Source organism: Podarcis cretensis (genome assembly GCF_951804945.1).
Source record: "Podarcis cretensis genome assembly, chromosome: 3".
In the NCBI taxonomy this organism is placed as follows: Eukaryota; Metazoa; Chordata; class Lepidosauria; order Squamata; family Lacertidae; genus Podarcis; species Podarcis cretensis.
This window is the reverse complement of record NC_137172.1, coordinates 124,817,122-124,835,685: the sequence shown is the minus strand read 5'-3', so window position 1 is coordinate 124,835,685 and position 18,564 is coordinate 124,817,122. Positions and strand designations below refer to the sequence as shown.

General features: G+C 45.1%; 1 protein-coding gene across 3 annotated transcripts in view; it reads left to right on the top strand.

The window, feature by feature from the left end:
• Positions 1-18,564, top strand: part of CLIC5 (chloride intracellular channel 5) — a 73,501-nt gene that overhangs the window by 11,715 nt on the left and 43,222 nt on the right. Inside the window, exon 1 of one of the 3 annotated variants that reach the window (XM_079970021.1) lies at positions 13,656-14,021. The exons of the other annotated variants lie outside the window; for them this stretch is intronic. Within the exon in view, the coding sequence (XP_079826147.1) occupies positions 13,959-14,021 (63 nt within the window). The 5' untranslated portion in view covers positions 13,656-13,958. Of the gene's footprint in view, positions 1-13,655; positions 14,022-18,564 lie in introns of those variants that run through there. 3 annotated transcript variants of the gene reach the window in all.

Sequence of the window (18,564 nt, the reverse complement as noted above, 5' to 3'; positions counted from 1 at the left end):
ATACATTTTACAAGGAGAAAACTCACTAAGTAATCAACATTGATGGACCTTGATATACAGATATTTGCATGCAAAGCCTATGCATGTTTACTTGGCAGTAACTTCTGCTCTGTTCATTGGTGCTTACTCCCTGAATTTAGGATTGCAGCCTATGATACCAGTTGTTGAGGGTGGGAAGGATGCCCCTGTGAACATCTCCCCCCACAATATAAGCCTGGATATTTAATGGCCATTTTTAGCTGACTTGATTTATTATTATTGGTTCCATAATTTTAACACTGTGTCCCACACACAGGCATGTCCCATATCACACTAGTTTGCTTTACAAAGACTGTTTCGGGGGAAACCCACAAAGCTAACAAATAGTTTCTGAGTGTTTGTGGCATGTCTGAACTTGCAGAGAATGAACAAAGGTTTCCATGGGGTGTGTTTTATACACAAAATCAAGCGATTCGCAAATCTCTCTATGCTTGCGGATCAGGCCTTACATTTTCTCTCACCTGCTCTTTTGCATATCATATTTTATGATGGTATGACCATTTTTAATTGTGAGCCACAAGTTTGTATATTGAGCCAGGGTAGGTATTATAAAAATTGCTTATGATGGGTTGCTTACATTAAGCTGCATGCATATTTAAGAGCATTGCAGCACTGCCGCATTGTTCCTGCCTGGACAAGAGTTTTGCAACAGTCTTCTTCTTTGGCGATCACTTGTAGTCGAGTAAGATTGTCTTCCATGAACACGGTTTTAACAGTGAGTCCATAAGTGACTGTGAGGGCCAATTCTGAATCCACACGTCCTTCCACAGTGGGGACGTAGGTTTCTGGGTGGGAGTTGATCGTGGTGAGGGTTTGCCAAACATGCCTTCCTCTTTGCACGTTTCTCCTTTTCATCCTGAGTTTGAGCGTCTTCAAAGCCCATGACACCTTTGGTAAAGGCTGTACTCCAATTGGAGCACTTGCAGGCCAGTGTTTCCCAGTTCTCAGTGTTTATACTACTTTTCTTTTCTTTTTTAGAATTGCCTTGAGAGAATCTTTAAAACCTCTTTTGTTGACCACCAGTATTATGCTTTCCATTCTTAAGCTGGGAATAGAGTAGTTGCTTTGGAAGACGATAGTCAGGCATCCAAACATTATGACCAGTCCAACAAAGTTGATATTGAAGAATCATTGCTTCGACACTGGTGATCTTTGCTGCTTCCAGTACACTGGCATTAGTTTGCCTGTCTTCCCAAGTGATGTGTAAAAAATTTTGGAGACACCATTGATGGAATCTTTTGAGGAGTTGGAGATTGTGTTTATAAGTGGTCCATGTTTCACAAGCATACAGTAAGGTTGGTAGTACAATAGCTTTGTAAACAAGCATTTTGATTTTCCTGTGAAAGTCCTGGTCCTCAAACTCTCTGCCCTTCAATCGGAAAAAGCTGCATTCACAGAACTCTGGCAATGCTGGATTTCGGCATCAATGTTGGCCCTTGTGGAAACATAACTGCCCAGGTAGGAGAAGTGATCAACACTTTCGAACGTTACACCATTGAGTTGGATTTGTGGTGCTGCAGAGGGGTTGTTTTGTGCTTGTTGGTGCAGCACTTTGGCTTTTTGGATGTTGAGCAATAGGCCAAGCTTTCCTTAAGCTGTGAATATATTTAGGAAGGTTTGGAGGTCACCCTCTGAGTGTGCACACACTATGTTGTCCAACTACGTTGGAAGTTATGGTAACCTTACTCTTTGCTTTCAGCCTGCTCAGATTAAAGAGCTTTCCATCTGTTTGATATATGATTTCTACCCCAGTGGGGAGTTTCCCTTCGACAGTTGTAGGATCATGGCAATGAAAAAAATAGAGTTTGGGCAATAACACAACCCCATTTAACACCTGATCCCACTGTGAATGGTTCACTTTGAGAGCCATTGTTATCTGCGATTGTTGCTGTAATTTTATCATGGAGGAGCTGAATGATGTTCACAAATTTATCTGGGCAGCCAGTTTTCAGAAGGACAGTCCATAGGGCATTACGATTTACAGTGTCGAAGGCCTTAGTCAGGTCAATAAACGCCATATACATAACCAAGGCTTGACTGTGTAATTGCTTACTCGGAAGAAACATTGAAAGTTCTGAGGAACTATGCTCATTCAGCATAAAGTATTCTTTAAATGGCTGCTTCATTGTTTTCACTGCCATTTTGAGGTGCTATATCCTTCCTTCTCATAAACGTGAAGCACGCTGGGATGGCAGTAAAGCATGCAGCAGTTTGATCAGAAGCAACTAATTCCTCCGATAAGAGCAATTAATTTCACATATTCATTCCTCTGAACATTGCATTGCTGTTGATTCAGCTGGTGTCCATGATAGGTCTAATTACTGACGACTGTAGCAATAAAGCCTTTTCTTTGGCTCCTTTCTCTGCTGGCTCTGAAAAACAGTTGAGCAGGGGGCAAAGTTCCTCTCAGGCCTCAAGAGCCGATTGGCTGTGTGCTCGACACTTGATAATAACTAAGAATAGCAAGAGTATAAAAGCTCCAAGCACAGCAAATCAGGGAACTTATTCAGGCATTAGGTGCTCCTGCGATGACACTCACAGGAGAGGAAGCATGAGGCTTCACTTGCTGGCCTTGGTCCGTCACCCCATCCTCGCCTTCCTCGCCCCCCGCTCCCCCCCCCCACATGGTGTGTGTGCGAAGCTCTGCAGAAGGGGGGAGCCTGCTGTGCACGTTGAGGCTTCCTGTGCGATTCTGCGCCCTTGTCAGGGTTCTCCACCATGTGGGGAGTCCCTCTGTCTGCCTACTTCAGAGCATCCACTCCCAAACAGGCCCCGGCCAATGGGGCTGTGAGCCTGGGGCTGCTGTCCACCTCATGTGAGCGCAGTTGTGTGAGCACTGAAAGGTGCTTTTTCAAACATATTGCCAGTTGCATTGTGCTTACTTCATGTCAGGATGCACCCAGGAGTGATGAGCCCACGCTGGAACTGCATCCATCCCATTTTGGGCAGGCCTCAACTGCCTCCATCTTCCAGCTCTGGGGATGCCAGGGGCTGTGGGGATTGGTGGACAGCTGCTCTTTGTGGCAAGCAGTGTGCTGCAGACTGGCCACTGGACCCTCCTGGACAGGAAAGCTCTCCTGTTCCCGTTGAATTGTGATTGAGTATCAGGGCCTTCCTGTTGTCCTGCAAGTTCCTCTTCCATCCTGACTGCTGGCTTTCAGTTTCCAACCGCTGGCTGATCTCGGACTGCTGCCCGTGGCTCAGCCTTGACAGTAGAAACCTGTTATTCCTGCCTGAAGCTAAAGGGCTCTGCACTAACTTATCTTGGCTACAGTTGATGAGACCTTCACCACAATCCTGGGGTCAAACTGCATGCTAAGCCAGACCTTGACTTAGCTGCTGCACCTAAAAAGCTCAGTGAGGAGCAGAGTGCCTGCAGTCTCCTCTTCCTTTGGAGCCAGCAGGTTCATGAGCTATTGTTAAGCCATGATTTGCACATGCAAACGCGGCCACAGTCCCTCACAATTGCTACAACAGTCAGAAAAATCATTAAGTGGTCCACCAAGACCCTCAATGGTTTTCAAGTGGTGCACATGAGGGTTTGGAGTTAGGGAACCATGGTTTCAGATTGCTTTAAAATGATATGTGAAAAAAGGACTAATTAGACTGGCAAAGTTTGTGGAAACTTTAGCACAAAAGTATCAAGGTGTGACATTAAAAATGAATAAGGGCAGCAGATCTCGAAGGAGAGCAAGAGAGTGATACTCCTCACTAGGTCAGCAGTCAGGATATTATTCATTTATGGAAGGTATGCAGCACTGCCAGCACAATGCCAGTCAAACCCCTGAGCTCGTCATGCTCACTGAGCAGGCTCAGTCCTTACTGGGTTGTCAGGGTTCCCCTCCTTCGCAGGGCTTTCCCTGCTCTGCTTCTGCAAACACCCCAGTTCTCCAAAGGCTACTGGTCCCTCTTCTTCTTCTGTATGGTTGATTCTATTTTGGCCACCAGAGGATCCATACTTGGTCAGTGAGTCCTCTTTTATAGGACCCTGCACACTGACTCTTCTCACTCTGTTGGAACTGCGCTGGAAGGAATTGTGAAAGAAGCAGGAGATGACCATTTCTGATCTGCATGGATGTCAATGGTCATGTGATACTTGCGCAGACTGGGATAGGCACAAGCCAGGAACGTCAATGTAGCAAATGTACGTAAGAGAATGCAATGGAGCTTCTGACTCAAAGGCTGCAGTCCAAGATTGTCGTGTCCATCAACCAGATCTCTAGTGCTATGCGGATTAGTGCAGCCGTGTGTCATGGAACTGATTGCCTAGTGGGGTAGCTTCTCTTTGTCAACGGCAGTCAGTCCTATGGGACCGCCTCTCCTGGTATGCCCCACAGAGGACCTTAAGGTCCACAAATAACAACACTCTGGAGGTCCCGAGCCGCAAGGTGGTTGGAGATTGGTCTCAACTAGGGCCTGTCTCAACTAGGAGATTGGTCTCAACTAGGGCCAGGGCCTTTTCAGCACTGGCCTTGACTTGGTAGAACGCTCTGTCACAAGAGACCAGGGCCCTGCGGGACTTGACATCTTTCCTCAGGGCCTGCAAGACAGAGCTGTTCCGCCTGCCTTTGGTTTGGACTCAGTCTGACCCTTATGTTTCCCTCCCCTTATGGTTTTGATTTATGGGCTACTACTAAAATGAGGGGAAGCAGGTGGCGCTGTGGGTTAAAGCCTCAGCGCCTAGGACTTGCCGATCGAAAGGTCGGCGGTTCGAATCCCTGCGGCGGGGTGCGCTCCCGCTGCTCGGTCCCAGCGCCTGCCAACCTAGCAGTTCGAAAGCACCTCCGGGTGCAAGTAGATAAATAGGGACCGCTTACCAGCGGGAAGGTAAACAGCGTTTCCGTGTGCGGCTCTGGCTCGCCAGAGCAGCAATGTCACGCTGGCCACGTGACCCGGAAGTGTCTCCGGACAGCGCTGGCCCCTGGCCTCTTAAGTGAGATGGGCGCACAACCCCAGAGTCTGTCAAGACTGGCCCGTACGGGCAGGGGTACCTTTACCTTTACCTTTACTAAAATGAGGCCGCATTTTAAATTGTATTTTAACCCATATTTTAATTAACGTTTTTTCCCTTTTCTTCCTATTACATTTTATTGTAACTTCATTGGTGTTAGCCGCCCTGAGCCAGGGAGGGCAGGGTATAAATATTATTATTATTATTATTATTATTATTATTATTATTATTATTATTATATGATAGTACTGGCACTATATGCCTGGCATCCTGCTGGGTTCAGATTTCTTCTGTGCTTTTAGTACCAGCCCTTAACATGGGGGGTTTCAGAAGGAGAAGATGAACTCAGGTGTGGAAATGTACTTCTGTGCCCAAACCATTTTTAACTAGAGGCTCATCCAGACTTCCTTTTGCACGCACTTTCCAAATAAAACTCTGTATCTCTACCCTTAACATCCCGTTTTTTAAGTGGATCCTTGCCGGCGGGTGTTTGGGGGAGCGTTCAGTCAAGTGAGCATTCAATCCAAAATAATACATCCATGCTGCAGGTAAACCACCAGCCCATATTATATGAAAGATTTGCAAAGTTTGTCATCAGGTTTCTTTTCCTTTTCATTCATTCGGGTTTTTTGGCCACTGGTATAAATCAGCAAAATAGTGCCCTCTGGAAGCTGTAACAGGAAACAGCAGGAGTGAAATGAAGACTTGCTGCAGTGCTATTTACCGCAAATGCATGTGTATACAGTTATGTTCTAAATAATCACATTAGTGGGTTTGCCAATACATGAACTATAATCTTGTGGCTTCTATATATCATAGAATCATAAAACCGTAGAGTTGGAAGGGACCCCCAGGATCATCTAGTCCAACCCCCTGCAATGCAGAAATCTCAGCTAAAGCATCCATGAGAGATGGCCATCCAGCTTCTGCTTAAATATCTCCAAGGAAGGAGAGTCCACTACCTCGCGAGGGAGGCTGCTCCACTGTCCAACAGCTCTTACTGTCAGAAAGTTCTTCCTGATGTTTAGTTGCAACCTCCTTTCTTGTAACTTGCAGCCATTGCTTTGAGTCCTGCCCTCCAGAGCAGGAGAAAACAAGCCTGCTCCCTCCTCCATGGGACAGCCCTTGAGATACCTGAAGACGGCTCTCATATCTCCTCTCCTCCTCTTTTCCAGACCAAGCATACCCAGCTCCTTCAACCGTTCCTCATAAGCCCTCATATGTACTGAGATTCACATGAGCAGGAGCTCTGTCCACACAGGCAGAGTGTTTTTCTCCTTCATAGTCATAGCTGTCAACGTTTCCCCTTTTTAAAGGGAAATTCATAGACTCATAGAATCATAGAATCATAGAGTTGGAAGAGACCACAAGGGCCATCAAGCCCAACCCCCTGCCAAGCAGGAAACACCATCAGAGCACTCCTGACATATGGTTGTCAAGCCTCTGCTTAAAGACCTCCAAAGAAGGAGACTCCACCACACTCCTTGGCAGCAAATTCCACTGTCAAACAGCTCTTACTGTCAGGAAGTTCTTCCTAATGTTTAGGTGGAATCTTCTTTCTTGTAGCTTGGAACCATTGTTCCGTGTCCGTTTCTCTGGAGCAGCAGAAAACAACCTTTCTCCCTCCTCTATGTGACATCCTTTTATATATTTGAACATGGCTATCATATCACCCCTTAACCTCCTCTTCTCCAGGCTAAACATGCCCAGCTCCCTTAGCCGTTCCTCATAAGGCATCGTTTCCAGGCCTTTGACCATTTTGGTTGCCCTCCTCTGGACACGTTCCAGTTTGTCAGTGTCCTTCTTGAACTGTGGTGCCCAAAACTGGACACAGTACTCCAGGTGAGGTCTGACCAGAGCAGAATACAGTGGCACTATTACTTCCCTTGATTTAGATACTATACTCCTATTGATGCAGCCCAGAATTGCATTGGCTTTTTTAGCTGCCGCATCACACTGTTGGCTCATGTCAAGTTTGTGGTCAACCAAGACTCCTAGATCCTTTTCACATGTACTGCTCTCAAGCCAGGTGTCCCCCATCTTGTATTTGTGCCTCTCATTTTTTTTGCCCAAGTGCAATACTTTACATTTCTCCCTGTTAAAATTCATCTTGTTTGTTTTAGCCCAGTTCTCTAATCTGTCAAGGTCGTTTTGAAGTGTGATCCTGTCCTCTGGGGTGTTAGCCACCCCTCCCAGTTTGGTGTCATCTGCAAATTTGATCAGGATGCCCTTGAGTCCATCATCCAAGTCGTTGATAAAGATGTTGAATAAGACCGGGCCCAAGACAGAACCCTGTGGCACCCCACTAGTCACTCTTCTCCAGGATGAAGAGGAACCATTGATGAGCACCCTTTGGGTTCGGTCAGTCAGCCAGTTACAAATCCACTGAGTGGTAGCATAGTCAAGTCCGCATTTTACCAGCTTCTTTACAAGAATATTATGGGGCACCTTGTCAAATGCCTTGCTGAAATCAAGGTAGGCTACATCCACTGCGTTCCCTTCATCTACCAGGCTTGTAATTCTGGCAGAAAACGAGATCAGGTTAGTCTGACATGACTTATTTTTCAGAAATCCATGCTGACTATTGGTGATCACAGTATTCCTTTCTAGGTGCTCACAGACTGTTTGTTTAATGATCTGCTCCAGAATCTTCCCTGGTATTGATGTCAGACTGACTGGGCGGTAATTATTTGGGTCCTCTCTTTTCCCCTTTTTGAAAATAGGGACAACATTTGCCCTCCTCCTTCCCTTATTCCGAATAGGATTCCTCACAAGAAAAGGGAAAAGTTGACAGCTATGTTCATAGTAGAGAATGGAGAGCGCTTGCATATATTAGGAGGTCTGTGTGTGCCCCAAGTTACAAGGAGAAGTGGAAAACTCTCATTATTTGCTAGGCAGGTTTTGCTGCTAACAAGGCATTTACAGACAAACGAGCTTCTGAGAGGCTACCCAGAGCTTGAGAGGTGAGATTCCCTCCCTTTCTTTCCTTTTGTTGAAATTGCGCAGGCTTCATCCCCTCAGAAGGGGTGACTATTTGTGTGAATTGCATCCAAATTCTGCCAAAAAAATCAAAAAGTTATATAGACTTTAGTTTTACTTTAAAAACAAACAAACTATAAAGGTGCCCTGCAGCTGAAGACTTGGATGGGTTTAATCCATTCTGAAGGGGCTTCTGTGTGTGTATTTCATGCACTTTGGCCCCAAAGGGAAAAGCCTCCTTTAGCATCTCCATTATGAGGCTTGTTTTACATAGAACAGCTTGGAAGCAGAGAGTGGTAACTTTCTAAAGAGAGAATTTTTTTAAAATGTGCAGATACAAGGTGAATTGCGGGGGGCTGTGTTCACTTCAGCATATTCAGGACTTTAGGTAGTAGTTACGCAACTGCTGAAAAGCTTTAATAGTTTTCTTTACAGTACAGCAAGCACTAAGTGGAGCTGGCCATTTAATCTGGTTTCTCCATAGTGACCATTGCATGATAACCAGCCCTTGGCCTTGTTTTTAACAACTGGCCAAGGGCTTCTTTTACTGCAGCTTTCCTATCTGTTCTCTGTGAGCAGATACTAGAGCTGACCAGGCTCCCTCCAGGGCTGCCTGCTCCCTTGCCGAGCTGCCGCTTGGTGAATGGGCTCCAGGAAGAAAGGGGTCCACATGCCAACCCTGCCAGGGCCACTCTTTGCTGTGGTTGCCTCTCCAGCTGCTCTCCCCAAGCAAATGAGCAGGGAGAAGAAGCAGTCGCCTCGCCTCCTTTCCCTCTTCCACGGGGCAACGCAGCAGAGATGCTGGTGGGCTCCATGCACCCTTTGTGTAGAACCCCCAAGCTACAGGTGGTTGTTCTTTTTTAAAAAAAGAATTTTGTTGTGCAGTGATGTGCTTTATGCTCGGCCTTGCGCTCACCTTATCAAAAGTCTTTGCTGTGAAGTCGTACTTAGCTCAGGCCTATGAAAGATGATCACACCTTAAAGATGAAGTACAATGAAGTTTTCTTGCACAGAATGTGATTATTCCATTTCTTGAGCAGCCTTCCTGTTTTATTAATGTGGTGACATGATCATATTCTTCTGTATACTTCATAAGGGCAAATGACGAAGCCCTTGCGGAGCTGAGTTTATATTCATTTATATTGTGTAATCTGAAACCTGGATTGGTATAATAACTAATTGGCCTTGCTCACCAGCCTTTTCTGATGCAGTAAGATGAGCATGCACTAATATTTGTTTCTTAGTAGATTATTCTGAATGCATTATCAAAAGAAAAAATGGTCACCAATAAGACAGATGTGACCGAAGTTTCATCCCTTTGACCCTTGTCCATGTTGGCTGCTTAATGAGTAACTTCTTGGGTTATTTGTTGCAATTTTTAATGTCTTAACATATTTTACTCTTGCTGCCCCTAGGCTTGTGTTTTACTTTGTTTTAAGGGTTAACTGTATTTTGCTATTGCTTTTAGAAATTGCTGCATTGCATTTTTAATTATTACATTATTTGGCTTTATTATTATATTCTATGCTGCTCTTCAGTAGAAGAGTTGGATACAGTCAAGCCTTGGTTGTCGAACGTAAACAGTTCCAGAAGCCCATTCGGCTTCCAAAACAAGGTGCCCCATGATATTCTTGTAAAGAAGCTGGTAAAATACGGTCTTGACTATTCTACCACTCAGTGGATTTGTAACTGGCTGACTGACCGAACCCAAAGGGTGCTCATCAATGGTTCCTCTTCATCCTGGAGAAGAGTGACTAGTGGGGTGCCACAGGGTTCTGTCTTGGGCCCGGTCTTATTCAACATCTTTATCAACGACTTGGATGATGGACTCAAGGGCATCCTGATCAAATTTGCAGATGACACCAAACTGGGAGGGGTGGCTAACACCCCAGAGGACAGGATCATACTTCAAAACGACCTTGACAGATTAGAGAACTGGGCCAAAACAAACAAGATGAATTTTAATAGGGAGAAATGTAAAGTATTGCACTTGGGCAAAAAAAATGAGAGGCACAAATACAAGATGGGTGACACCTGGCTTGAGAGCAGTACATGTGAAAAGGATCTAGGAGTCTTGGTTGACCACAAACTTGACATGAGCCAACAGTGTGACGCGGCAGCTAAAAAAGCCAATGCAATTCTGGGCTGCATCAATAGGAGTATTGCATCTAGATCAAGGGAAGTAATAGTGCCACTGTATTCTGCTCTGGTCAGACCTCACCTGGAGTACTGTGTCCAGTTCTGGGCACCACAGTTCAAGAAGGACACTGACAAACTGGAACGTGTCCAGAGGAGGGCAACCAAAATGGTCAAAGGCCTGGAAACGATGCCTTATGAGGAACGGCTAAGGGAGCTGGGCATGTTTAGCCTGGAGAAGAGGAGGTTAAGGGGTGATATGATAGCCATGTTCAAATATATAAAAGGATGTCACATAGAGGAGGGAGAAAGGTTGTTTTCTGCTGCTCCAGAGAAGCGGACACGGAGCAATGGTTCCAAGCTACAAGAAAGAAGATTCCACCTAAACATTAGGAAGAACTTCCTGACAGTAAGAGCTGTTCGACAGTGGAATTTGCTGCCAAGGAGTGTGGTGGAGTCTCCTTCTTTGGAGGTCTTTAAGCAGAGGCTTGACAACCATATGTCAGGAGTGCTCTGATGGTGTTTCCTGCTTGGCAGGGGGTTGGACTCGATGGCCCTTGTGGTCTCTTCCAACTCTATGATTCTATGATTCTACGTTTGACAACCAAGTCGTGGCTTCCAATTGGTTGCAAGAGCTCCCTGCACTCAAGCGGAAGCTGCGTTGGACGTTCAGCTTCTGAAAAATGTTCAAATCCAGAGATTTACTTCCAGGTTTTCGGCGTTTGGGAGCTGAAATGTTTGAAAACGGAGCTGTTCAGGAACTGAGGTTTGACTATAAATAAACTGTTGCTCTTAAGTTTAACTGACATTTAAGTGATTCATGGTTGTAATATGACAACACTTGGGCTATCTTCATAGACCGGTCAGGGCTGTTTATAAAGTGTACATCACAAGGGAGTTGGGATAGCAAAAATGGAACAAAAGAGCTAAGATTTGGATGTTAGTTCCAATTAAGAGTTGTCACCAGACGTCATTCAAAGCAATTTTACCCTATTCTTCAGCTAGAAGTACTCCCAGAGTGGCTTACAGATTAATGAAAACAACACACCTGAAAGCACCTGAAGCAAAAATGTTAATATAAATTAGGAAGTTCCTACTCAGATTATTTGAGTTTTTTGATGTAAGCCAAAAGAGTTTCAACAAGGTTAGGAATATTTCTTAGTAGGGGTCTACATAGCTCTAGTTAAAATGGGTTTCAGTTTGACAAGGGAAGAGGGCAGGCTTCATGGGGGGGGGGTGCCTCAGGTGCCTCCACATTGACAAAATTATTCTTCTACACCAAACCTTTATTAGGCAATACAAATATAAGTTATCCTAAAACATCCATATATAAATGTTTAGAATATATACAAATAAACAGCCATGTAAAAATATGTAATGAGGATTTTCATTGGACTTTCTTCCCACTAAATAGTGCCATTCACCACTCTAAAAGATACTATTGATAAAAACTCTTATTGGCAAAATTCAGGAAAACTTCCATTCAAGCGCTCCTCCAATGCACAAAACTGAACAGACAAATGATGTTAAATTATTTGGAAGTAAACAATATATATGTGTAAATATAGTTATGATTGAGCTGTTAATATGTGGTGTTAAGTATAACTTGAAAGTAAGTTTTTAATACTTTGTATTAATTTATACTATTATTTATGTGCTGCTTTTGGGTGCATAGCCTTCCCATGGCAACTCACAATATTGTAAAAGCACCATGAATACAATAATCTTAAATAACCAAAACTAGCGAAAGCAGCAACATTGACAGGGCCAGTTAAAAAAATTAACAGAGCCTATTAGACCAACTAAGCAGAGCTATAGTCTGCAACATAGCGCTGTAGGAAAAGCTGCACTCAAGCAAAGGTTGTGGTTTTTTAAAGGTGGGGTTGGAGGCCAGACCCCCCTCTGAGAAGAAAGCCTGGCATGCGCATTCCAAGTTAATTGTGGCACAAATGGCATTCTTCTAAATATGTTATCTTACAGAGAGGCACTTGATAGCTGTTTCTATTAAGGCTCCGTGGAGGAAGGATCCTGGCGTTTCACTATGGCGTTTAGATAACTCCTGGCATTCGAACAACAACACCTTCCAAATGAGCATTACTCTTAAATTAAAAGTCTTTCCAAAACAAACTGATGCCCCACAGGAGCATTTTGTCCCCCACGCTTCTCTTATTGGGATTTTGTTGTTCTTGTTAGAAGCAATGGCAGTGAAACATAGTTCAGATTTGTTCAGATGAGCTCTTCGTTGATATACACAGAGCAGGTAACAGACAAGGTTGGGGGGCTAGAAGAGCACCTTGTGTTGATCAGAACAGGCTCACTGACAGGACTTCTAGTTCTTATTCGGCATGTTTGTACTTTGCACTTGTCTCCTTGTCTCTGGCCCTGGTCCCTCTTCCACTTCTTGCTGCCTATCCACACGGCTTTCCAGGTGTTGAGGAAGAGGTCTAACTGCGGGGCCTGGAAGCTTCCCTGTGACTTCAAACCTGAGAGAGGAGGCAGAGCTTAACCAGCGTGGTGTTGCCATTCACCTTCACTGAACCCTATAACTCTTTGAAGGAAGACTGTGTGAGACGGGGATCATAGATCCACAGAACTGCAGCATTGGAAGGGAACATGAGGGTCATCTAGCCTAACCCCCCACAATGCAGGAATTTTTCAGCCCATGTAGGGCTCAAACAGACAACCCTGAGATTAAGAGTCTCAAGCTATATTTTTCATATGAAGAGGACTGCAGGTCATCCATCTCTGCTTTAAATGAAGGGGACTAGCCAATTTATACATTCCAGTTGTTTTTCTGTAAAAATGCAGAACACAGGATGAAGTAAGAACAGTATAGGGGGAAAAAGCATTATAGTTGAAATGTAATACCTAAAAAAGATGGATTATGCTCTTATTGCTAAATAAAGTTCAACTAGTAATATGCAATATAAATGGCTTGCAGCCTCTAAGAAATAAATATATCAGTGCAGTTTTGAAAGCTTCGATCTCAAAATGTAAGACAAAAAACTGCAGGAAGATTCCTTGCCCACCTTCCCACTCCCCAAGTCACTGTGTGTGCCACTTCATACACACATTCTATGTTCCCCAAATGGTCTCCTCTTCCCTGCTGCATTGTATTTTATGCAAATGTCACATTACTCTATGAGTTTGCCGAGAGCCTCTCTGCAGCCTGCCTCTGAATAGGAGAATGAATGAAAGGCAGAGAACGACATGTTTTGTTTTTAGCTCTGTGAGCCAGCAAAATGAGTAGCGTCGGCAGGAACCTTGGGGTGCACGTCTTTAGGTCCCCTCGAAATGTGTGTAATGTAAATAATATGCTTTGGAAGATAACATTGATATTTAAGGAAACACTCTGATATCATATTGTAAAAGCTGTGGCAGAGGGAAACACGTGGGGGATGGATTTCCATATACTGGTAATGCTGAAAAGAAACTATTTGTCCTAAGGTACCAATAGCTCTCTGCTCTCCTGTGAGCTAACTCCACCCTCTTCTCTGGCACGGGGCTATTTTGGGCTGGCTGTGTGAGCCAGAGCTCTGACAGATGAGCACTCTGAAACACAACGCAGCACAGTTAGCACTTGTTGCTCCTGTGAACCATTAAACCGTAGCAGAGTCTTCTGATAAGTCCTCTCCCTGTTTTTGAAAATTCTCAGCTAGGAAATTTATTTTCTCTGCTAATAGAAGTTTCAGAAACAGCAAAGAGATGGTTTAGAGGAGGGGAAGAAAGCATTGCAAGCCTTCTCTTTCCCCCCCTTATTATAAAAGGAAGCATAGCTGTTGTGGAGCTGGAACCTTTATTGCTTTGTGGTGTAAGCAGAACACCTCCCAGCTTTTGGGGGGGTAGGTAAAAAATGACAGACTCATCTCCTTCAAATGGAGAAGGAAAGGACCCTGAAATCGAGCTCTTTGTAAAGGTAGGTGAGACATGGAAATGCTTTAACTCTCTTGTCAGCTGGGCTTCCACTGAATGCACTGAACTCTCCTGCTGCTGCCTGGCAGGGCTGACTTTGACAGCTCGGTGTTCCCTTGGAAGTGTTTCAGTTTTGTGCTTCTGTTCTCTTGCTTGTTCTTTTGTGTGCTGTTGTTTGCCTTCCTTCCTGCTTATTGCACTAGTCTTTGTTGTCTACGGTGCCACAATCTCCTCACTCGCGTGGGCCAGGCATGCCACAAAGAGCCACAAAGAGCCTTGCTTCCATCTTTTGAATTCTGTATTAGTGTGAGAGAGAACGTGTCCCTCTGAGGAAACAGGAGGGAGGGTCTCGTCCCAGAAACCCCTTTGGCACCGCACACATCTGCATGTGAGAAAAACTGTGAACCCTCTCCCCTTCAATATATATTTGCAGTGTTACCATTGTCCATGCAGAAGTAAAAATATAGGCAGATTTTGCTATTGTGTGGAACCAGTTCACACTGCTGAAGTGTTTTGGTCATAGCTTGGTTCCACTTGTGTGAACTTCACTGAAAATGGTACTGACTGGGACAAAATGAAAGCTTTTGTGGCTTTTTATATGTGAAGTATTTTCACACATGTTAAGTCACTACATGTACCTCAGGCAGGTAGAAGAGCAGAAGTTCCTCAAGCCGCTCAGCTTGGTAAGCAGCAGACACAAGACCCCTGTCTGCAGATAGGAGCAGCATGTTCCTCACCCTTCGTCTCCACGCTGAGTAGGGTTGCACTTGTCACACAGCTTGCAGTCACGGGGCCTGCACAGATGAGTAGGCTGCCATCCTTGTGGAGAAATAGCAGGAAATGCTACTGGTCAAACCGTGTGCTCCCATGTGGTCTGGGCAAGTGGTGCTGCCCCTTTTCCTGCTAGACAGGGCCCTGTGGAGAGCAAAGGGAGAGCAGGAAGGCAGCATCGTAAAGCAACCAGCAGTGGCTGCAGCACATGGAGGACGTGGTGGGTAGAGAGTACTGCTGCTTGTGTGCTCTTTCCGTTTCCCTGCCTCGGCCTTCCTCCCTTGGAGCCTTCCCTGAAGAAGGTGGAGTGTGTCTTGGGACTGCTCTGTTCTGTGGGCCCAAAGCAAATGTCTCCAGTCGTTGCAGTGGTAGGAGGGGAGATGCTATTATTTACCCGCAGGTGAGAGCACCTGCTTAACCTTGTGTCTGCTGCCTGGGAGACCCCAATCCCAGCTGTTGGGGGCAGGGCACAGTTTTCACATATGGCAAAGGAAGGGGGACACATCTGCAGCAGTTCTGCTTTGTAGCATAGCTCCTCCTCTTCCCTTGCATACCTGTGTGGGGTGATTTTTCTTTGACCCCCCACTTATAGGAACGGGGGGTGGGGCTGGTTCGTGTGTTGGATACAAGGTATCCATAAGCATTCTGGAAAGAGAAATGTTATCAATATGCTGTTATAGGTACAGTGGTACCTCGGGTTACAGACGCTTCAGGTTACATACGCTTCAGGTTACGGACTCCGCTAACCCAGAAAGAGTACCTCGGGTTAAGAACTTTGCTTCAGGATGAGAACAGAAATCGTGCTCCGGCAGTGCAGTGGCAGCAGGAGGCCCCATTAGCTAAAGTGGCACTTCAGGTTAAGAACAGTTTCAGGTTAAGAACGGACCTCCAGAAAGAATTAAGTTCTTAACCCGAGGTACCACTGTATGTCACGAGACCAGGCTGCTTCTGTCCAGGGCCCTTCTGGTTGCCCCCACCCAAGTCTCCCCTTGCGTGGTCGGTGTGCAAGTGAGAGGCCAGAGAGAGATGGGCTCATGCCATGCACCCCATCATCTGATGACTCCGTCCTGCTGTTGATGTGCTTTGGTTGGTTTTAGAGTTTGTCTGAATCCTGACAGCGTGGGCCAGGGAGGAGGCAGTGGGTAGCACTATTGAGTTTTTTACCGTTACCACATCCAAAATCAGTGCCCCAAGAATTGGGGCAGGACCAAGGTCTGGTGAAATACAGGAAGTGGCTCACGTTGACCCTCATCCTGGCATGTTCTGGCCGCTCTGGGGTGGCCTGGTGGTCCATAGTGTGAGCTGGCACCAGGGAATTTCTGCTGGTGGGGGCATCTCTAGAGGGGGATTTTATAGCAGGGCTGCCACCCAGCTAGCACTGAGACTTTGGACCCCCTTCCTGGGGAAATATGGCTGGTCCCCCTCATTTCCCTACTACTCTTCAAGAGCCACTTAAGATCTATTTATTTACTTGGGTCTTTTGAGAATTAAATGTATTGGGGATCCAGCAACTGTAAATTTGAAACTGTAGTTTTTAAGAATTGATGCATTTTTAATTTGTTGTTATTGTGAAACATTTTGTAATGGTGTTTTAAATACATTGTACACCATCCTGAGCCCCTGTTTGGGAGGAAGGATGGCATAGAATGAAAATAAATCTGGGGTATAGGATTGCACCCACAGTTTCTTGTCTCTGCAGTGTGAGTGCAAATCTGTAACTGATATAAAATTAGGGCCGAGACAGAGGTTCTTCTGTCTCCAACTGGTGGTGTTATGGGAGGATCAAAACCATGCATGCTCCATGGCCTATTTTTTCCACAGTGGCATGTTTTGTGGGCCTGGGGGTGCTGCTGTTCCTGGAGCCCAATGAGCCTGGGAAAACACCAGTGCTTTTTTCTGATTGTACTCAGGGGTAAGCAGTATTGGCACCTTCTTTTTCTAGATGAAAAGCAGTGGAAAACACCATTTTGTCTTCTTCCCAGCAGCCTCCAGAGTGAAGGGAGAATGCTTCCTGTCCTCATTCTGTAGTCTGCTGGAAAGAAAAAATGAGGGTTGCCTCCTGCTACTGAGACGCTGAGGAGAGCAGTCACTGCTGGTGGCAAGTTTGGAGCATCTCCCATGATGGCAGCAGGGGAAAAGCATGGCTAAGTTTGGGGAGGCATTTCAGCTCATCAGACCTATTTAAGGTAGGCTCTTTTTGATTGCCCCATCCATCAGTGTGTGAGAGAGGAAAGGGGGTGGGGGGAGAGGATAATGGTGAGTACCAGCAATGTTTTTTCTAGATAAGAAGCACTGCAAATACATGTTATGATTCATAGTGCAAGTGATGCTGAAAGGTGCTTTAAACATCATTTGTGGAAATTCTCATATACACTTATCTAGATATTTTGTATGAATGGAGAATGTTTTGGCAGAAACAATAGTAAAATAATCCACCTAGTTTGGGAGACAGATCTGTACAATTGTATATTAAGGCCATTATGACAAAGTTCCCCATTGTATTATTGCAGAAAAGCTGCTAAAATGTGGGCTAGACAAGATAACTGTTAGGTGGAGTTGAACCGGTAGCTGGTTAACTGACCGAACCCAAAGAGTACAATGGTACCTTGGTTGTCGAACTTAATCTATTTCGGGAGTTCGTTCTACTCCTGGAACTGTTTGAAAACCAAGGTATGGCTTCTGATTGGCTGCAGGAGCTTCTTGGACTCAATTGGAAGCCGTGGAAGCCGCTTCGGACATTCAACTTCCCAAAAACATTCACAAACCGGAACACTTACTTCCGGGTTTGCAGTGTTCGGAAGCCGATTTGTTCAGGAGCCAAGCCATTTGAGAACCAAGGTACCGCTGTACCCATGAATGGTTCCTTATCATCCGCAAGCCACAAGGTTCTGTTATGGGGCCATTGTTGTTCACCGTCTTTATAAATGACGCGGATGAAAGAATTGTGGGGATGCTCATCCAATTTGCAGAGGACACCAAACTGAGAAGGGTTGCTAATGCTGCAGAAGACAGAATCAGAATGCAAAATGATCTTAACAGATTGGAGAAATGGGTCCAAGCTAACAAAACGAATTTAAACGGGGACAAATGTCAGGTTCTGCACGTAGGCAGGAAGAACCAGATGCATAAATATAAAATGGGGTACACTTGGCTTACTAGCAGTACATGTGAAAAGGATCTAGGGATCTTGGTGGACCACAGGCTTAACATGAGTCAACAGTGTGATACAGCAGCAAAAAGAAAGAAAGAAAGAAAGAAAGAAAGAGAGAGAGAGAGAGAGAGAGAGAGAGAGAAAGAAAGAAAGAAAGAAAGAAAGAAAGAAAGAAAGAAAGAAAGAAAGAAAGCTAATGCTATTCTAGGCTGCATCAACAGAAGTCTATTGTCTTGATGAAGGTAAGTAATAATCCCACTCTATTCTGCCTTGGTCAGATCACACCTGGAGTACTGTGTCCTGTTCTGGGTCCCACCATTTAAGAAGGATATTGGCAAGCTGGAACGTATATAGGGGAGAGCGACCAAGATGATCAAGGGCCTGATGAGTAATGGTTGAGGGAATTGCATAGGTTTAGTCTGGATAAGCGGAGACTGAGAGGTGGCATGAGAGCAATCTTCAAGTATCTCAAGGGCTGTCACAAGGAAGATAGAGCAAGCTTGCTTTCTCCTGCTCTAGAAGGTAGGACTCAAACCAATGGCTTCAAGTTACAAGACAGGAAATGCTGACTAAACACCAGGAATAACTTTCTGATGGTAAGAGTCATTTGACAGAGGAACAGACT